The 18,151-nt window shown below is 32.1% G+C and overlaps 2 protein-coding genes and 1 non-coding gene across 3 annotated transcripts; 2 read left to right on the forward strand and 1 right to left on the reverse strand.

Moving 5' to 3' along the window:
* Window positions 1–2,151: 2,151 nt before the first annotated feature.
* On the forward strand, window positions 2,152–3,899 carry LOC107058144 (dehydration-responsive element-binding protein 2A-like). Its single transcript, XM_015303504.1, has 3 exons — window positions 2,152–2,238; window positions 2,469–2,715; window positions 2,751–3,899. The coding sequence occupies exons 1-3, from the start codon at window positions 2,216–2,218 to the stop codon at window positions 3,843–3,845; spliced, it is 1,365 nt and encodes a 454-aa protein (XP_015158990.1). The 5' UTR covers window positions 2,152–2,215; the 3' UTR covers window positions 3,846–3,899.
* A 5,499-nt stretch (window positions 3,900–9,398) lies between these two features.
* On the forward strand, window positions 9,399–9,926 carry LOC107058146 (putative dehydration-responsive element-binding protein 2H). Its single transcript, XM_015303507.1, has one exon. The coding sequence runs from the start codon at window positions 9,399–9,401 to the stop codon at window positions 9,924–9,926; it is 528 nt and encodes a 175-aa protein (XP_015158993.1).
* A 3,793-nt stretch (window positions 9,927–13,719) lies between these two features.
* Window positions 13,720–13,789, reverse strand: MIR390 (microRNA MIR390). Its single transcript, NR_127285.1, has one exon. It is a non-coding gene; the product is annotated as a microRNA MIR390 (primary transcript).
* Window positions 13,790–18,151: the final 4,362 nt, after the last annotated feature.

Here is an 18,151-nt window from a genome sequence, read left to right on the forward strand (position 1 = left end):
AATATGGGTTAAATTATCTGTTGGGTCTTGCTTGTTGATGGTTTATTTGTTGTTCAAATGTGATTTCGTTTAGTAGTTGTGTATGAACTTAATGGGATTGTAGTTGCAAATACGATTTCATCTTAGTGTTTTTGACTTGCTCGAGAGAGAGGCAGTAAAACTAAGACTACTAAATTGATAGCCGATGGTATTTTCGAGAGAGTGAATGGTCTAAGGCGGAGGCAGTGCTTAATGCGGCAACTCAGTGTTCAAGAGAAACCAAGTTGATTCGGGGTAAGTTGCTTGAGAGAGAATTTACCCCTACTATAGTCTAGCCTAGTCACAAATGCTCAACAATTTACTATCAAAAGCATGTACCCGATAGTCTAGTTTATCACGTATTCCTATCACATCCCAAGAATCTCATCTCCATATCTCGTTTCTTTATATTTTTGTCGTTTTTGTTGAATAGTTAATACAAACCTCCCATTGATAATTGACGCTTGCGTCACCCCTTAGATTTAGTATGTTTTTATTCGATAATGTTTATAGCTATGACTGGTTAGAACTTAATTTTACTTTTATATTAATTCTCAAAACCACTCCCTGTGGAACAATCCCAACCCTTGGTTGGGTTATATCACTACACGCGATCGTTGGCACTTGAACCGAAATAGTGTCAGTTGATTACGTCGAACATCAAGACCTGATCATAATACCTGACCCAGGACCTAACTACTGACTTGTGTAGGGTGGATGAAAAGAAGATTTTTGTCTGGAGTATTGTGTGACAAAAAGGTGTCACCAAAACTTAAGGGCATGTTTTATATGTCTAATGGTGGTTAGATCAACTAAGTTGTATGGGGCAAGTTGTTGTCCAGTTAATAAAAACTCTCACGTTCATACAATAAAAGATTCAAAGATAAGGATGATGTGGTGAATGTGTGGGCAACTAGGAGAAATAAGATTATAAATAAAAACATTGACAAGATGCATAAAATAGGGTTTAGAATATGGTTCAGGCATGTGAAGAAGAGATGCACGGCTACTCCAATACGATGGTGCGAGATGTTAGCTATGAATGGTTCAAGAGACGTAAAGGTAGGTCGAAGAAGCATTATGGAGGGGTGATTAGATAAGATGACACAATTGCAGCTTATTGTGGACATAGACTAGGATAGAAGGTTATAATTAGTAGGTAGTAGAGCATTGTCTTTCTCATCCTTATCTTACTAGTAGTCATAGAATTTCTAATATAGTTTCTTGTCCTCCGATTTTCGTCATCTTGTACTTCAATTATCACACTATTTTATTGTAGTTACTATTCCTTTTTTTTAGAATGCTATGTCATGTTTTCCTTAAAATTTGTTTTGATCCCAAGATAGGAGGTAAAAGCCCGTATACTCTTCTCTCAGCATTATTCACTTGTGAAATTACATATTTTATATATATATATATATATATTTCTTTTTTCTTAAGCAAACTGTCAAGTCAGTGTGACTGTGTGTAAAAAGAAATATACTATTTGTCTATACTTTGCTTATTTTCAACCGTGCGTGTAAAGTTCACATTTTTTATGTGAACTTTTGTTGGCATTGCCTTGTTATATTAATCTTTCTTTGCGCACAAGAAACAAATAGCCGCAAAAATTGTGGTGTACAAACTGAAAGATCTCTATAGTAGTGGAAAGAGTCAGAAAACACAAAATTCGTGATCAGCAAGAATATTATTTTTGGAGATTAGTGTTATAAATAAACTTTTTATATTTGTGATTTAGGGATGGCTCAATATTATTAAGAAAAAATGCTTTTTTTTATGTCTCTAAACTAAGAATAAATGAGAATTTTATACTTAAAGTTATTTCTTCTAATTATATAGAAATACGACATTTGTGTCAAAACCTAGCTATAACCAAAAGTGATAAAGTTGGCACTACATTTCCTTGTTAATAATAACTTAGTCCCCAAGGAAAAACCCTAAGATAAGAATAGTAAATATAGTTAAGAAATTCACACTATCAGCACACGCTACTACCAAAAAAAGAAGAATAAAGACAAGTTATTTTTATACTGATTTCGTTTCCTAAAAAATGAATCCCAATTCGACTAGGAAAAGGATTTTAACAAAATTAAACACAATTATATAACGAAGAATCATTGGCCAAAACAAAATACAAAACTTCCATTTATTTATTTATTATATATATATAAATTATAAATTATATATACCTTTTGATATGTCTTCTCACATTCCACAAAGGTGATTTTCTTCTCTTTAATTTTCTCTTTTCTATCTACTTTTTATAATTTTTAAATTAAATAAGTAGAAACAACTGCCAACTTTGTAGTAGTACTCAGTATTTTGGATTTATTGTGTGCTATTTTCTGATTTAGGTATTTGTTTCTCCTTCTTTGCTTAAAATTACAAAAGAAATTACTTTTGATTAATCTTAAAACTATTTATATAACCATGGATTTTTGTGTTGACAGGAAACTGAAAAGAAGGCGTAATGGATCTGATTCCATAGATGAGATTTTATTAAGATGGAGAAATTTTAATAAGGAGGTTAATTCAAACAATGAACAAGTGAAGAAGAAGAAGAAGAGAAAATCTCCGGGTAATGGATCAAACAAAGGTTGTATGCCAGGCAAAGGCGGTCCTGAGAATTCTGGTTGTAAATACAGAGGAGTTAGGCAGAGGACTTGGGGTAAATGGGTGGCTGAAATTCGCGAACCTGTTTATATTAGTGGTGAGTATAAGAGCAAGGAAAGAGGCTTTGGCTCGGTACTTACTCGACTTCTGGTGACGCTGCTATTGCTTATGATGAAGCTGCTAAGGTTATGTATGGATCCAATGCCATACTTAATTTCCCCAATTGTTGTGACAGGTCGAGTAATACTCGAACATCTTCACTTGAATCGAGTGTTCAATCGTCTATTGATCATGAAGATTTAGGTGTTGATGATGCGAAGAATATTGAAATTGAGTCTGATTTGAAAACATCCGATACACCAGATGATGATGATGATGATGGTAATGGTGTTGTAAGTACAGATTTATGTTATGATTATGCTAATCATGGTTCACCTGCTCGTTGCTTGACTGATGAGGAATTAGAACTTATCCCGGAGAAGAACTCATTAATTGATTTGGAGTGCAATTCAAGATATTTTCCTAAATCTCAAAAATCTTGTGTTAAAGTTGAGATACCTGTAATAGAAGAAGAAATTGACAAGGATGAATTTGTACATAACGATGTCTCAAACACAATAGACGTGGAGCCAACCGTCATGTGTAGCAAAGATGACTTCTCGAGGCCTGATGAAAATTGTAACTCCAATGATCAAATTGTGCTACAGGACATGGATTACTCGATGAATATATTGCAAGAACAACCATTGGATTTCAGATCTTCTGAAAACCTGAATGAAGATGTGAGTACGAGTCTCGAATACATGGACCATTTTCTAATGAATGATAATTGCTCAATGGAAGCAACAAATATATCAGACATATTTTCTTTGAAAGAGAACCATGATGAAGGTTTCGATTTTCAGAGGTTTTTAGAAGAATCATTTGATTTCAAACCAATGATTGTACCTCAAGAGTCTTCTGAGCTAAACTATGCAAAGAATGAGGAGCAATTTGATTGTACATATGCATACAACCAGCAAATTGAGCTGCAGAACTCAGAGACAAATTCCGAGATTCGATCAGATGGAATTCAGAAGGAGCAAAACTTGGGTGCTTTCGGATTAGATGACTTTGGAGCAAGCAATAATTGGCAACCAGAGGATAATATCGAAGATTTGTCTATATTCAGCTTTGATTTTGATGTATCATCATATATAAATGATATTAATTAGGATAATATAATGTTTAAATTCATTATCCTTCTGATACTTTTGTAATTGTAGTCTGCTACAATAGAGATTATCATTTGGTTCTGACTTATTTTCTCATGTTTGATTGGTGATTGAAAAATATTGTCTAATATTTGGTTGGTGAATGAAGAAAATATTTTTGGCTAGAGAGTAGAAAATAACTTTTAGGAAAATAGTTTCGACCAGCAAACCAACCCCGATAACCGATTCAGGATCTGATCCCAACACTTGAACCCGAACACGATCTTGATGACCGATTTGGGATCCGACCCTGACACTCGATCAGAGACGTGACCTCGATTCTCAACCTGAGACCTGATATTCGAACAAGGACTTTACTCTGATTTCGACACCTGAAGAGGGACATGACCCCAACAACTCATCTAAGATCCGACCTAGGACACGACCCCGATTCCTGCTCAAGACTTAACATTTGAATTGGGACTCCACTCCGACCGCGACACCCAAACCTGAATACGACCCCGATAATTGAACTGGGACCTGACCTGGGATCCGTTCCCGACACCTGACCTCGACGAGTGATCCCAACCCGACCTCGACTCCCAACTCGGGTCTCGACTTTCGAATCGAGATCCAACTATGACAACTGATCCCGACTCTGACACTCCAATCTAGACATGACCTCGATGACCCGTTGGGATCCAACTTCGACACGCGATTCGAAAACCAACTTTCAACTCCTTAACCTAAGAATCAATACCCAAATCGAGACTCAATAGCTGAATTAAAACCTAGCTTTCTAACCAAGACCCGATCCTGACACCCAATTTGAGACCTGACTTTATAAGAGGGACCCAAACCTGACTCAAGATCCGAACCGACTTTCGACTCCTGATTCGAGACTCAAACCTGAAGACTAATCCAAGACACGACCCTGAAATTTGACTTTTAAATTGATACCCGAACCGATCCCGACTTCCTAACCAGGACCTGACCCCAACACTTGGTGTGAGACATGATCTTAATACCTAACCCATGACCTGATTTCTGACATGTGCAGGGGTGGGTGAAACGACGATTTTTGTCTGAAGTTAGAGTTGTCAAAAAGGGCTGGCCCAGCCCCACCCGACCCAAGCCTCACGGGCCAAGGAATTTGAAGGGCTAGGGCGGGTTGGCCATTCATTCAGAAAGGCCTGAAAATGCTCAACCCAACCCTAGAAGGGACGAGGCCTGGGGCGGGCAAGCCCTTCTTTTTTTCATTTTTTTCTTTCCAAACTTATAATTCTATAACATCAAGAAAATGAGAAGATTTTCAAATCATATATGAGAAACAATGGTGTTGTTTTAATAACACTAGCAAAAAAAATTAGTGTAATCAGCGTGTAGCTAGCATACCAGATATGTGAGCGAGATAAGAGAGTGACAAGAAAGATTGGAGGGAGGCGAGGGCGTGAGATTTGTCTATGCATCCTAGATACATGCAAATCTACTTGAATAGAATGTATCTAGAACATATTAACCTAATTTTAAGTCTATATATTCCGAGATACATGTATCTGGACATACCAAAATTTGGTAAGATTCATAATATTACAACATAGCGTATATTTAAGTAATTAGATTATATACTAGTGAGATTACTGTAAGCTACCCTTAAATAAAAAGTTTTCGCCCATGGGCCAACCCTGGCCCGGCCCCGATCAAGCTTCAAGGGCCAAAGGCTTATATGGGCCGGGCTTATAAGCCCTAGTTTTTAATGGGCTTAAAAAATCCTATCCTAACCCTACCCTAATAACGGGTTGGGTTGGGCCAACCCCATGGGCTAAGCCCGTTTTGACAACTCTATCTAGAGTATTGTGTGTCAAAAAGGTGTCACCAAAACTTAAGGACAAGTTTTATAGGTCTAATGGTGGTTAGACCAACTAAGTTGTATGGGGCGAGTTGTTGGCCAGTTAATAAAAACTCTCACGTTCAGACAATAAAAATTGCAAAGATGAGGATGATTCGGTGAATGTGTGGGCAACTAGAAGAAATAAAATTATAAGTAAAGACATTCGTGACAAGATGCGGAAAATAGGGTTGAGATGGTTCAGACATGTGAAAAGGAGATGTACGAATACTCTAGTGCGGGTGGGTGAGATGTCAGTTATGAATGGTTTCAAGAAACGTAAAGGTAGGTCAAAGAAGCATTGGGGAGAGGTGATTAGATAAGATGACACAATTGCAGCTTATTGTGGAAGACACAGATTAGAGTAGAAGGTTATAATTAGTAGGTAGTAGATCATTGTCTTGCTCATTCTTATCTTACTAGTAGTCATAGAATTTCTCCTATAGTTTCTTGTCCTCCGATTTTCGTCAAAATTCTTTTATCTCTTGTACTTCGGTTATCGCACTATTTTATTGCAGTTACTGTTCCTTCTTTTTTCTCTAGAATGTTATGTCATGTTTTCCTTAATATTTGTTTTGATATGCTTTTTCTTGAAGCGTGAGTATATTATAAACAACCTTTCTAACTCTCAATTCCACTACACATATTCCACTTAAATGATTACATTAAATATATATATTCTTTTAAAACGTTCTTAATAAATATTTTTTAAAGCAAACTGTCGAGTTTGTATGATTGTAAAAGAAACGTACATTAAAACCTCTCTAAATTAATATAGGCGGGACTATGAAATAATATTATTTTGTAGAGGTATTATTTAATCGATAAATTAATATTTATTAATTTAAAGAGTGTTTCGAAACCAAAAAAATTGTTTAGTAATGAAATCTCAAAGAATTTGAAAGAACCCACTTGTGAAAACGTCATTCATGAACTTGAGGTCATGATTAATTATCTCGGTTATCGCAATAAAATGAATGTTAATAACCTATTGGATGGGTGAAAATGATACATGTTCAGAGGTACAAAGCTTAGAACAAATTGTGGATATCATTGAAAAAACAATGTTGATGATAAAGTTGAAGATGATACAATACATTTGGAACCAGTTACACGTGAGGAAGCACTTCCATCTAGAACTCTTCACAATTTTATGGTGCAACTAGAAAAGACAACATCGAAACTTTTGGATGTAATAAGAAAAGTTAGAGATGAGCTTCAACTAGATTTAAATTTTAACAAAAAAAACAGAATATGATAGAATCATATTTCACTAAATTTTCTTAGATATATCTGTACTTTTAAAGAATTGCTCCCTCCGTCCCATTTTATGTGGCAACATTTCCTTTTTGGTCAATCCCAAAAAGAATGTCACATTTCCTTATATGATAAGTATTTAAAGGTACAATTCCTTTTTTATCCTTGTTGGTCTCACTTAATCTTAAAATAATACTCCAATAAATTTATGAGGAGAGAGAAAAGTGAGTCTACTTTTTAAAGGGCAATTTGGTAAACATTCCAAAGTCTTCATTTATTTCTTAAATTCCGTATCCAGTCAAATGTTGCCTCATAAAATGGGATGGAGGGAGTATTAATTTATAATATTATTGGGACCATATATTTATATAGAGGTCTTCTGAAAATATATTATCTTATTATCTTATCGAAATGAGTGATTTTTTCCATTGGCCCAAGTCGAGACCGGATGAAAATAAATTATTATTAATTTAATGAGGTTTTACTATAGTAGTTTGTTTTGGATGTAATTGGTGTTACATAAATTGCAATAGGGTCAATTTATCATCACAAATCAGTACATATTCTATATTTTATTTATCTGTACTTTGCTTATTTTCAACTGTGCGTGTAAAGCGTAAACTACACATTTTTTTATGTGAACTTTTGGCATTGCCTTGTTATATTTATTTTTTTGGCGCACAAGAAACAAATAGCCACAAAAATTGTGGTGTACAAAATGAAAGATCTCTATAGTACTGGAAAGAGTCAGAAAACACAGCATTCATGGTCACCAAGAATATTTTTTTGAAATTAGTGATATAAATAAACTAATAAAAAATATTAAAAAAGTGATAATTGTACTCACAGTATTTGATATATTATTATTGTGAAAAGGTCATTTTTGGATATGGTTTTAAGAAATTTCTTATGTTACTTATATAGTTTATTCTCTCACCAGTATACATTGAATGTTTTAAATAAATAATATTTGATTATTAAGAAACAATAAACATTATGCATAATAAATTTATTTTTACAATGAATCATTAAATTCTTGAATTTATTTTACAATGATTGATTTAACAAAAAAAATTACAATGAATCATACACATAATACTTTATGTGTAATGAATTTATTTTTATGTGAATTCAATAAATATGATACATAAATTAGTAAGATACAATAATTTTGATATAATCAAAAATCAACTTTCATTAAATTTCTAAAAACTCTTTAAACTAATAAGTATTAATTTATTGGATTAAATAATACACCTACAAAATAATAATATTTCATGGTCCCACCAATATTAACATTTTAATGTAATTGCCACTACATTATTTGTACATTTATTTCATTTCCTAAAAAGTGAATCCCAATTCGACTAGGAAAAATGATTTCAACAATTCATCATCATATAAATATACCACAGATCATTGGCCAAACCAAAATACAAAACTTCCAATCAAAGCTTACTTATTTATTTATAAATTATAATATATACTTTTCATGTCTTCTCACATTCCACAAAGGTGATTTCTTCTCTTATATTTTCTCCTTTTTATCTACTTTTTATAAATTTTAAATTAAATAAATAGAAACAACTGCCAACTTTGTAGTAGTACTTGTTAGCATTAATGTTTTGATAATGATTGCAGGACATAGGATCAGTTGGACTCAAAAAAAGGAAAAGTAACATCAACAGGATAAACATGGAAGGAAATATATTTAGAGCAGATCAAGAATACTCACTCAAAATGAAGGGATCATGAAGACAGATTAGCAAGGAACAAATCAAGGCTAACAAATCTAAAAGATTCACTCACTCAAATGGAAGGAATCAACATGGAGCAAATCAAGGCTAACGAATCATGAAGTCAATAATCTGTACAAGGCAGATTCTCACAAAGAAGGAAGGAAAATATTTACACAAACATATCTGATATGGACGTGTTTACACTCAATCAAGGAATCCTTACAAATCCTTGATTGAAAGAAAATCCCTTGGGTTTTCCTTGAAGAGCAGAATTATCATCCATCTCCAACACTATAAATTATCCGCACCCTCAGCATAGAGAATTACGAACTTCACTTGAACTTGTATTGTTGCTTTCTTTTATCTTTGAGAAAAACCTTGTAGTCTGTCTAGTCTACAATTGTAACAGAAAAGAGAAAGAATAATCTCTAGTATAGGTTTTACAAGTAGAGGTTGCGTCAAGATAAGAAGTCTGATTTGCATATCAGACAAGTACTGAATACTCCAACATTGTATCACCAAGTTCACTCAAAGCTCTTAAGGAAAACCCTTGTAACCCAAGGGGACTGGAAGTAGGCACCACATCGGTGTGTGTGCTATTTTCTGATTTAGCACACAATATATTTTTATCTTCTTTTTATAAAATTGATTTCAAGCCATCTTTTTATTGATTAATCATAAACTATTTATATGACCATAAATTTTTGTGTTAATAGGAAACTGAAAAGAAAGTGTAATGGATCTAATTCGACAAAGGAGATTTTGTTAAGATGGAGAAATTTTAACCAAGAGGTTAATTCGAACGATGAACAAGTGAAGAAGAAGAGAAAATCTCCGGGTAATGGATCAAAAAAAGGTTGTATGCCAGGCAAAGGCGGTCCTGAGAATTCGAGTTGTAAATACAGAGGAGTTAGGCAGAGGACTTGGGGTAAATGGGTGGCTGAAATTCGCGAGCCTGTTTATATTAGTGGTGAGTATAAGAACAGAGGAAAGCGACTTTGGCTAGGTTCTTTTGCTACTGCTGATGAGGCTGCTATTGCTTATGATGAAGCTGCTAAGGTTATGTATGGATCCAATGCCACACTTAACTTCCCCAATTATTGTGGATCGTCGAGTAATGATACATCTTCACTTGAATCGAGTGGTCAATCGTCTGTTGATCATGAAGATTTAGTGGTTGATGATGCAGAGAAGATTGAAATTGAGTCGGATTTGTAAATACAGATTTAAGTTATGATTATGCTAATCATGGTTCACCTGCTTGTTCCTGGACTGAAGAGAGCTTGGAAGTAATCATGGAGGAGAACTCTGAGATAGAATTAACTGATACAGACGTGAAGCCAACTTTCATGTTTAGCGAAGATATCTTGAGGCCTGATGAAATTTGTAACTCCAAAAACCTGAATGAAGATGGTACGCGTCTAGAATACATGGAGCATTGTCTAATGGATGACAATTATTCAATGGAAGCAACAAAAATATTAGATACCTTTTGTTTGACTGAGAACAATGATGAAGCTTTCGATTTTCAGAGGTTTTTAGAAGAATCGTTTGATTTCAAGCAAATGATAGTACCTCAAGAGTCTGCTGAGATAAACTATACGAAGAATGAGGAGCAATTTGATTGTACATATGCATACAACCAGCAAAATGACCTCCAGAACTCAGAGACAAATTCCAAGATTCGATAATATGGAATAATAAGCAGCCAGGCTGATTCGAAGGGCCAAAACTTGGGTGGTTTTGGATTAGATGACTTTGGAGCAAGCAATAGTTGGCAACCAGAGGATAATATCGAAGAATTGTCTATGTTCAGCTCTGATTTTGAGGTATCATCCTTTCTTAATTCGGAAAATATAGTGTTTCAATTCATTATCCTTGAAAATGAACTGTTTATTTATAATGTAATTCAAAGTATGATGAACTGTTTCGATTCATAATGAAAATTGAACTCTTTATACTAGTATATTTCACATAAACTGTTTAATTTTACAAGGTGGACTTAACTGAAATTTTGCAAGCATTAATGGAGTATTTGTAAATCAGTTTAGAGACCATAGGATCAAAATAAGATATGCTACATTTGTTAAATTGATGATATTCCTTCCAAAATTTCCTTTGTTGATTGAACACCACCATTATACATGAACAATTTCGTCAAATTGGCATCTCTACTCCTTGGCATCAACTTATCGAGAATGCCAAAGCTAAGCTTAAGATCATTAAGACTTTTTGGAAGCTGCTTGAAGAAGGGATTGTCTAACTAAATACGGATGGTTGTTCAAGAGGAGATCCAAGAACCAGTGGAGGCGGAGGTAACATGATCGCGGCCTTCACAGCACCTTTAAGTCAACAAAGCAACAATTATGCTGAGACAAAAGCCCTCCAAATTGGTTTAGAGTGGTGCAAACTGCAAGTCTTTGCCAAGATTATAGCTGAAGTAGATTCGTTATTAGTTGCAAATTGGATAGAGGGTAAGATAAAGACTCCTTGGAACCTGAATTGTCCAAGCAAGCCAAAGGATTGAGCCTAATGGATACAGACCAATTTGTGCCAATTTCATTTACGAGGACAATAGATAACACTAATAATTTTATTTGTTATTTTCAATGTGCTATATTATCAAGCTACACAGAGGAAAAAAATCCACTCATTCATCTTGATTATTGTTGTAATATTATGAATTTCGAGTCAAAATTTGGACATATTCGTAACAACCAAGTTTTTTGAGGAGGTTAGGTTTTATGTCCTTTCCTGAATGTATTCACCTCTTGGATATTAAATTACTTACAAAAATAGGAGTCTTAGCTAAACACCGACACTACAAGGCGACTACAAAAGATAGATAGAAGGCAGTAAGATGAAATACATAAGCAATTGGATAAAAAAGTAATTCTAGATGGGAAGACAAATGGATTTACATAAATCCTAGCATGAATTTTAGGTTTATGGTTCGTCCAATAATCTCAAGTTAATATATAATAAATCGAACCAATGGACTAGGTTCCGACACAAAATTTCATATATATTTAATGAAATTTTTTAAATATAAATACATAGTCTAAAAAAAATTACTAGTGAACTCGTAACTAATTGTTATAAATCCGGCTTCAGATACATCCACAATTCAACTCAGAAAATTGAGTAGAGTAGCCTGGAAATAAAAAGTTTATTTACAAGCACCAGCAGATATAAATTTGCAATTCTCCCTTCTTGTTTATCTGTATTTCATGGACAGGATGAGTTCTGTATTTCATGGACAGGATGAGTTCGGCAAAATTGGCCATTAGCTTTAACTTAAATTTTGTATTTGAGTTTAAAAGTTTTCAGGAATCCACTGAGCTGCATTATTTAATATTCAGAACTTATAAAAAATCAAAATTCTAATTTCAACTTTGTTGGTACTCAAAATTAGAGATTCGCCTATGAATTCGGCAAAACTAACAACGTATTTATACTTAAAAAATGTACTTAATTTGTAAAAACAATTTATTAGGAATCTACTAAAGCTGCACAATTTAGTATCCAAAAGTTATAAACTCAAAATTCCTCCCTCAGCTTTATTGGTACTCAAAACTGAATTCGGCAAAAGTAGTAGCTAACTTTAACTACTTTTAAATTCTGTATTTGTGTTAAAAAAACTATTTAATATGTAACATTAATTTATCAAGAATTCACTAAACTTCTTTTTATGATATTGAAAACTCACAAACTAAAAATTCTAATTTCACCTCCATTGATATGATACTCAATTTGTTTTGACAACAATTTTATTACCCATAGAAACAAAAGCTACAAATAAATATGCGAGTGTCATGTGAATATATACATGTTTTTTATTTGACAGTCTTCACTCACTCACAATTCTAACATGTGAATATATATATGTCTTACGATTGTTTTTCTAAAAACTTATTTTTGAAAACTAACAAAAACCAAATATTAATGTCACCTTGATATTATCATCCACTTGCCATTGTATTTTAGTGAAGCATTTAAAGGAAAACGTGGAGCCATAACCACCTTAAATTAAAGCTAGCAAATAAATACTGTCGGAAATTTGGTATTTACTTTTCAGTCTGCGTAATCAGATTATAAAATTAATACTATATGCTGAAAAAAAATAATCATTCATGCTAATCATATACTTTATGTTGCTCAAATTTTTCAAAAGTATACTATTTTTGAAAGATTAGATACATACCAATCAACACTTATTTGAGGAATTCGAGCAATGTAGCTAATGCTTCTTTTGTTTATTTTTTATTTATCATATTTGGACTTGACATATTCATTAAAAAAATAATGAATGACATGACTATTTTACTATATTATTTCTATTAAATGATGTTTAATATTAAGTATTAAAACAAAAAAATAGATAATTAATGCTAAGGATAAAACATGAAAAAATAACCATTTTTTAAAAATATGTTAGAAATAACAACTAAAAATTAAAATCCATTTTAAAAGAGGAAACAAATGAAAGTGAACAAATAAAACGATTAATGGTAGGTAAGCATTTAAACTAAGCATAGGAAAATATGAACACTAACCTAATAATGGACCAATTATAACCTTCTACACTAGTGTATCGGGCCGGGCTGGTTGGAGGTCATCCCAGTCCAATCCATTAGCAGGCATAGGCTTAATAGGTGAGTCTTAAGGGGCTTAGTTCGGGCTCGGGCTCGGGCTCGGGCTCAGGTGCAGGCTGGTCTCATCAGGAGCCTAGACCGGTACTGTGGGCCCAACACATAGAGAACCTCTTAACTAGGCCTTCACCCTCTATCCCCTTTCAGGGGTTCCAAGCCCAACCTTATCTAATTAGCGGTCAGTCAGTCAGTCACTTAACATTCTTACCTTCCGCAAAGTATCATATACAAACTTATAAAATGTACCTAATTAATCAGCACATCACATGTTGCGCTCTTGCAACTGAAGCAAACATCATCATAACATATTTAGCATGAAAGATCAACATGAAGCACCAAAAGCGAGCATGAAGAAGCCATAAAACTCAAGATGGATAGCGCTATAGATAGTTATTAAGATGTATTCATGGTGCTATCCCTCCTGAGCTTTATAGATTCTCTATACCAATTCCACAAGAACAACATACATAGTTTATCTCCAACACATATACATATATATTGAGTGAGAAAATGAATGGCAAAAGGAGAAAGAAGTACTAATAAAAAGATATATAGATAAATGTATGGTTGGGAAGTGTTAAAAGGGAAGGGGGGCCTATTTATAGTAGCAAAAGTAACATGGGAATTGACCAAGTATTTCAACAACATGTGTAGGTAAACATTTTTTTGTCTCTAAATTGGACTGATTTTTCCTTTTGGTCTTTATTTGCAAAAAATAAAATACTTTAAATAGTTAAATATTCCTCTGCCGACTACGTTACTCTCCTTCCAATACTTGAAATAATTAAAGTATTTAGGTACGGTATCATGAATTGAAAATTGTGAATTATTTCTTGCTTTTACAAATGGCTATTGAATTTCATTTACAACTTGGTCTTATGTGAGACAATTTTCCAAATTTTACGTTAGATTCATCATTGCAAACACAAAATTCTTGAGATATCCTTTGACTATACCTAAACATGAATTATTCTTGTAAACAAAAAGACATGATTGAAATATCTAAAATTTTATCAGTTTACATCCAATGTTTTGCATCCGCGAATCTAAGATTTGTAGAATATAAATATGATGTCAATAGATAGTATTATATCGATTTTAGAAAATATATACATAAAACATCTAATTTTACAGAGAAAGCACATGTTCACGTATCCCAATTTTTTAGTGTGTAAATTCTACCCTTTTCATAACCAATCAAGGGTTTTCAACATCGAAATTGTCATTGTTGCAAATTAAAAGAAATGGGTTTTTAATTTAAATATAGAAATTGAGTATAAATCAAGTGTTGTTTTTAAGTTTGGAAATGTTTACAAGGATGAAATTGATAGTTCAAACTTCAAAAAGTAAGTTTGAAGTTTGACTTTCACCCGTGCCGGCTCTATAAGATTTGTTTTTTAGAAAAAAAAGACACGTACTTTAGGCCCTCAAATTTTGAGGAGGTCCATTTTTTGTTTAGCAATAATATATTATAGGTTTTTAAGAAAAAAGAAGTATTGAACACTATTTGTACAACTAATGAAGAAGTTTGATATATTTGGAATATTTTATGTTTCAAAGATTAAATGAATTGATTATATTATCAGTTAAAAAAGAATTATTAGAAAATTTATTGTTAAAAGTTATTAGCGACTTTGCATCTTAAAAAACTAGAAAAATAGATATTATAAAAGTATATTTATTTTTCCTAAAGTTTAAGGCATGTGTTTGATTTTGACTTTAACCTACAAATATGCTCGAGTCACTCCTAGTTTTGGCAAGTCAAACATTAGGCAACATGTTAAAAGTTATCTTTACGAGTCAAATTTCAGACAAAAATGTTAGAAAGTTTATGGTCAAACTTCATAATCAGATTTTTTGCAACTTTAATCGCATATACTTGAATTTGATTCCGAAACGATTACAACAACAACAATATCTAATTTAATTTCACAAGCTAGTTACAAAGCGATTAAATTTTTAAATTTTTATACACTACGCTATAACTTAAATTATAAATTTAATTGCCATGTATTAGTATGATTGAAGATGTCTTTTTTAAGTTAATGAAGTCATTGACCTTATATGTTTTGTAATATTTTCCCACCTCACATCCAATGATGTTAAACAGGGATAAAAAATCTCAAATTACGTCAGTATCACCTAAATCCCTTGGGGGACCAATGTAATCTTCGTTTTTACTATATAAGATCCAAGTAATCGTGAACCAATATATTTATTTTTTGGCAATAATGTGAGTATGAAAATCGTATGTGATGGAAATAAAATTGACAAGATAGCACAACTATATAAGATTTCCTTAAGCCTAGGCGCACCGCAAGGTTATTCTTTTAAGTAGTTAATTCATTGTGGGGTCGATATTAGAAAATTAAATATGCAAAAAAAAATTATGTCGGTTGAGCATTAGTGTTCAAATTCTTTTATATGAATGAAAAGGCGAAGTTAGAATTTGAAATTGATGAGTTCGAAATTCTAATTATTTTATGTTACTATTATAAGAAAGGGAAAAAAAATTGCCAAAATTTTTGGCCAGAATGATATTTTATTTATGTTATTTTACCTTTTTAAATATTTTTACCCTTTTAACTTTAATACCTTTTAACAAAAAAATGGGAAAAAGATCAATTTATTTTAAAATAAAAAATATATTATAATTTTTTTAATTTTCTGATCAAATTCTGACCAAATTTTCTGGCCATTTAGCATTTCCCTATAAGAAATTTACCACTTTTTTTTTTATTGATTTTCATGGATCAGATCAAAACAATTCTTGAATGATTCCAAGAATATATCAAAACATTTCGGAAAAAATTGTATTGTATTTAATAATCTTATTATTCTTTTCAAATAATCAAAGAGGAATCAAAAGGGATATTGAATATAAATCTTTAATTTTCCTCTTGAACTTTATTCTACATATAACATTCACATAATTACGCATTTACCACTAATTAATAATCTTTTTTATAGATATATTAAAAAAGATAAACTAGATACATGTATTTTTAATATCAAATACATTAAAATAGTGAGAGAGGTGAGCGAGATGGGTAGGAAAATAGTTATGTATCGCAGATACAAGCGAATCATATCAAAACACCAGATACATATATTTGTATGTATTTGATGTGATTCACATGTATCTGAAATAGTTAATTAATAAATATGAGAATAGTGAGTAAGATCGAAACTAGAAAGAAGGCGAACAAGATTTATCTATGTAACTTAGGTACATATAAATCTACTTAAATATAGTGTATTTAGCACAAACTATACACATTTTTTATCCTATATATTTTAAAATACATATATTTAGATATATCAAAAATCTGATAAGATTAGTACTCCCTCCGTTTCACAAAGAATGACCTCCTTTCCTTTTTAGTCAGTTTCAAAAAGAATGACCTCTTTCCTTTTTTGGTAACATTTTACTTTCTGCTTTCCACGTGGCATGTTTAAGACCACAAGATTCAAAAGTCTTCTTTATTTACTTAAACTCCGTGCCAAGTCAAACTAGGTCATTCTTTGTGAAACGGAGGGAGTAATATAATAACGTAAAGACGAGGAATGTCAGGTATTAGGTGAACCATTTAAACATTAAAGAGATTTCGTCATAATTATAGTGTTTGGGTATTAAGTAGTCTTGAGGTTTGAGAGAGACTTTTTGGGAATTTGAACCCCTCTTTTCTGACTCTCATCATTTCTAAGCACTCAATATGAGTAGGTAAAAAGAAACTGCATGCCACAGAAAATTAATTATTCTTATAACTTAGTCGGACGGATTCAGAATTTGAATGCGATGGGTATTATTATTTTTCAACATAGAATTTGAATGTGACGGATATTACTATTTATACATGATTAAAATTATTTTTTATGTATATATTAGATGTTGAACCTCTTTCAATTAGTTTGTGTGTTTAATTCTTCAAATTTTAAACTCTTTTATTAAAAATTCTAGCTTCACCTTCCGTTAGAGTTCTATCAAATATATTATGCTATAGGTTTGATTTTCAGCTCACCTTTTTAAGTCATTTGAATTAAAAAAAAAAATACTAATTAAAAGTGATATTTTGGCATCCCGGGTCACAAGTATGAAAATATTTTGTTCACTTTTTGAATATGAGTTAGTACAATTGAAAGTAGTTTTTTAAGTATAAAGTGTTGAATTTTTTTTTTGGTAAAACTACCTTTTTTGTGTAAATGAGTTGAAATATTAAAATTCATAAACAATAGTCGATGTGTCTAATAAAAATGTTGATAGATAAAATTTATGTTAATGAATAGTATGTATATGCATAAGGAGAATAATGAACAACAAAAATAAGATGAGTTGAGGATTACCAACTTATAACTTTTGGATAATTTTGATTTATAAGAACTTAGTTAGCATATAAACACTTTTGGATATTTATCAAATACACAAATAAGTTTTTTTTAGAAACTTACAAGTAGTTTGATCACATTATAAGTTTAGATAAATACCTTTTATATTGATTTTGAATATTTTATTTTCAGTTTTAATTTGTCATGTTGGTTAAGATTGATGTCCAATATTTCTTTGGTAAGTTCTATTCCAGTATTCGAATTTCGAAATTTTTTAAATTAAATATATTGCCCGTTACACTACCAGATAGAGGTATTTTTCATTGTGAACCAATGATAAATTTGTGTTATAAAGCATGATTTTTGCACTCAATTCTCACCGAATAAGCTTATTAGAAAAATGCATAGTGAGAAATAGATTCTCACTGAAATAATGGGAAGATTTCTGATTTTTTGTATGAAATA

The sequence above is a fragment of the Solanum tuberosum genome, unplaced genomic scaffold (genome assembly GCF_000226075.1).
Source record: "Solanum tuberosum cultivar DM 1-3 516 R44 unplaced genomic scaffold, SolTub_3.0 scf00446, whole genome shotgun sequence".
NCBI lineage: Eukaryota > Viridiplantae > Streptophyta > Magnoliopsida > Solanales > Solanaceae > Solanum > Solanum tuberosum.

Coding starts and splice junctions, on each gene's coding strand:
- LOC107058144 (XM_015303504.1), top strand. CDS start 2,216: ATGTCTTCTCACATTCCACAAAG. Junction 2,239..2,468: donor TCTTCTCACATTCCACAAAG/GTGATTTTCTTC, acceptor TTGTGTTGACAG/GAAACTGAAAAGAAGGCGTA. Junction 2,716..2,750: donor TGGCTGAAATTCGCGAACCT/GTTTATATTAGT, acceptor GAGCAAGGAAAG/AGGCTTTGGCTCGGTACTTA.
- LOC107058146 (XM_015303507.1), top strand. CDS start 9,399: ATGACCATAAATTTTTGTGTTAATAGGAAACTGAAAAGAAAGTGTAAT.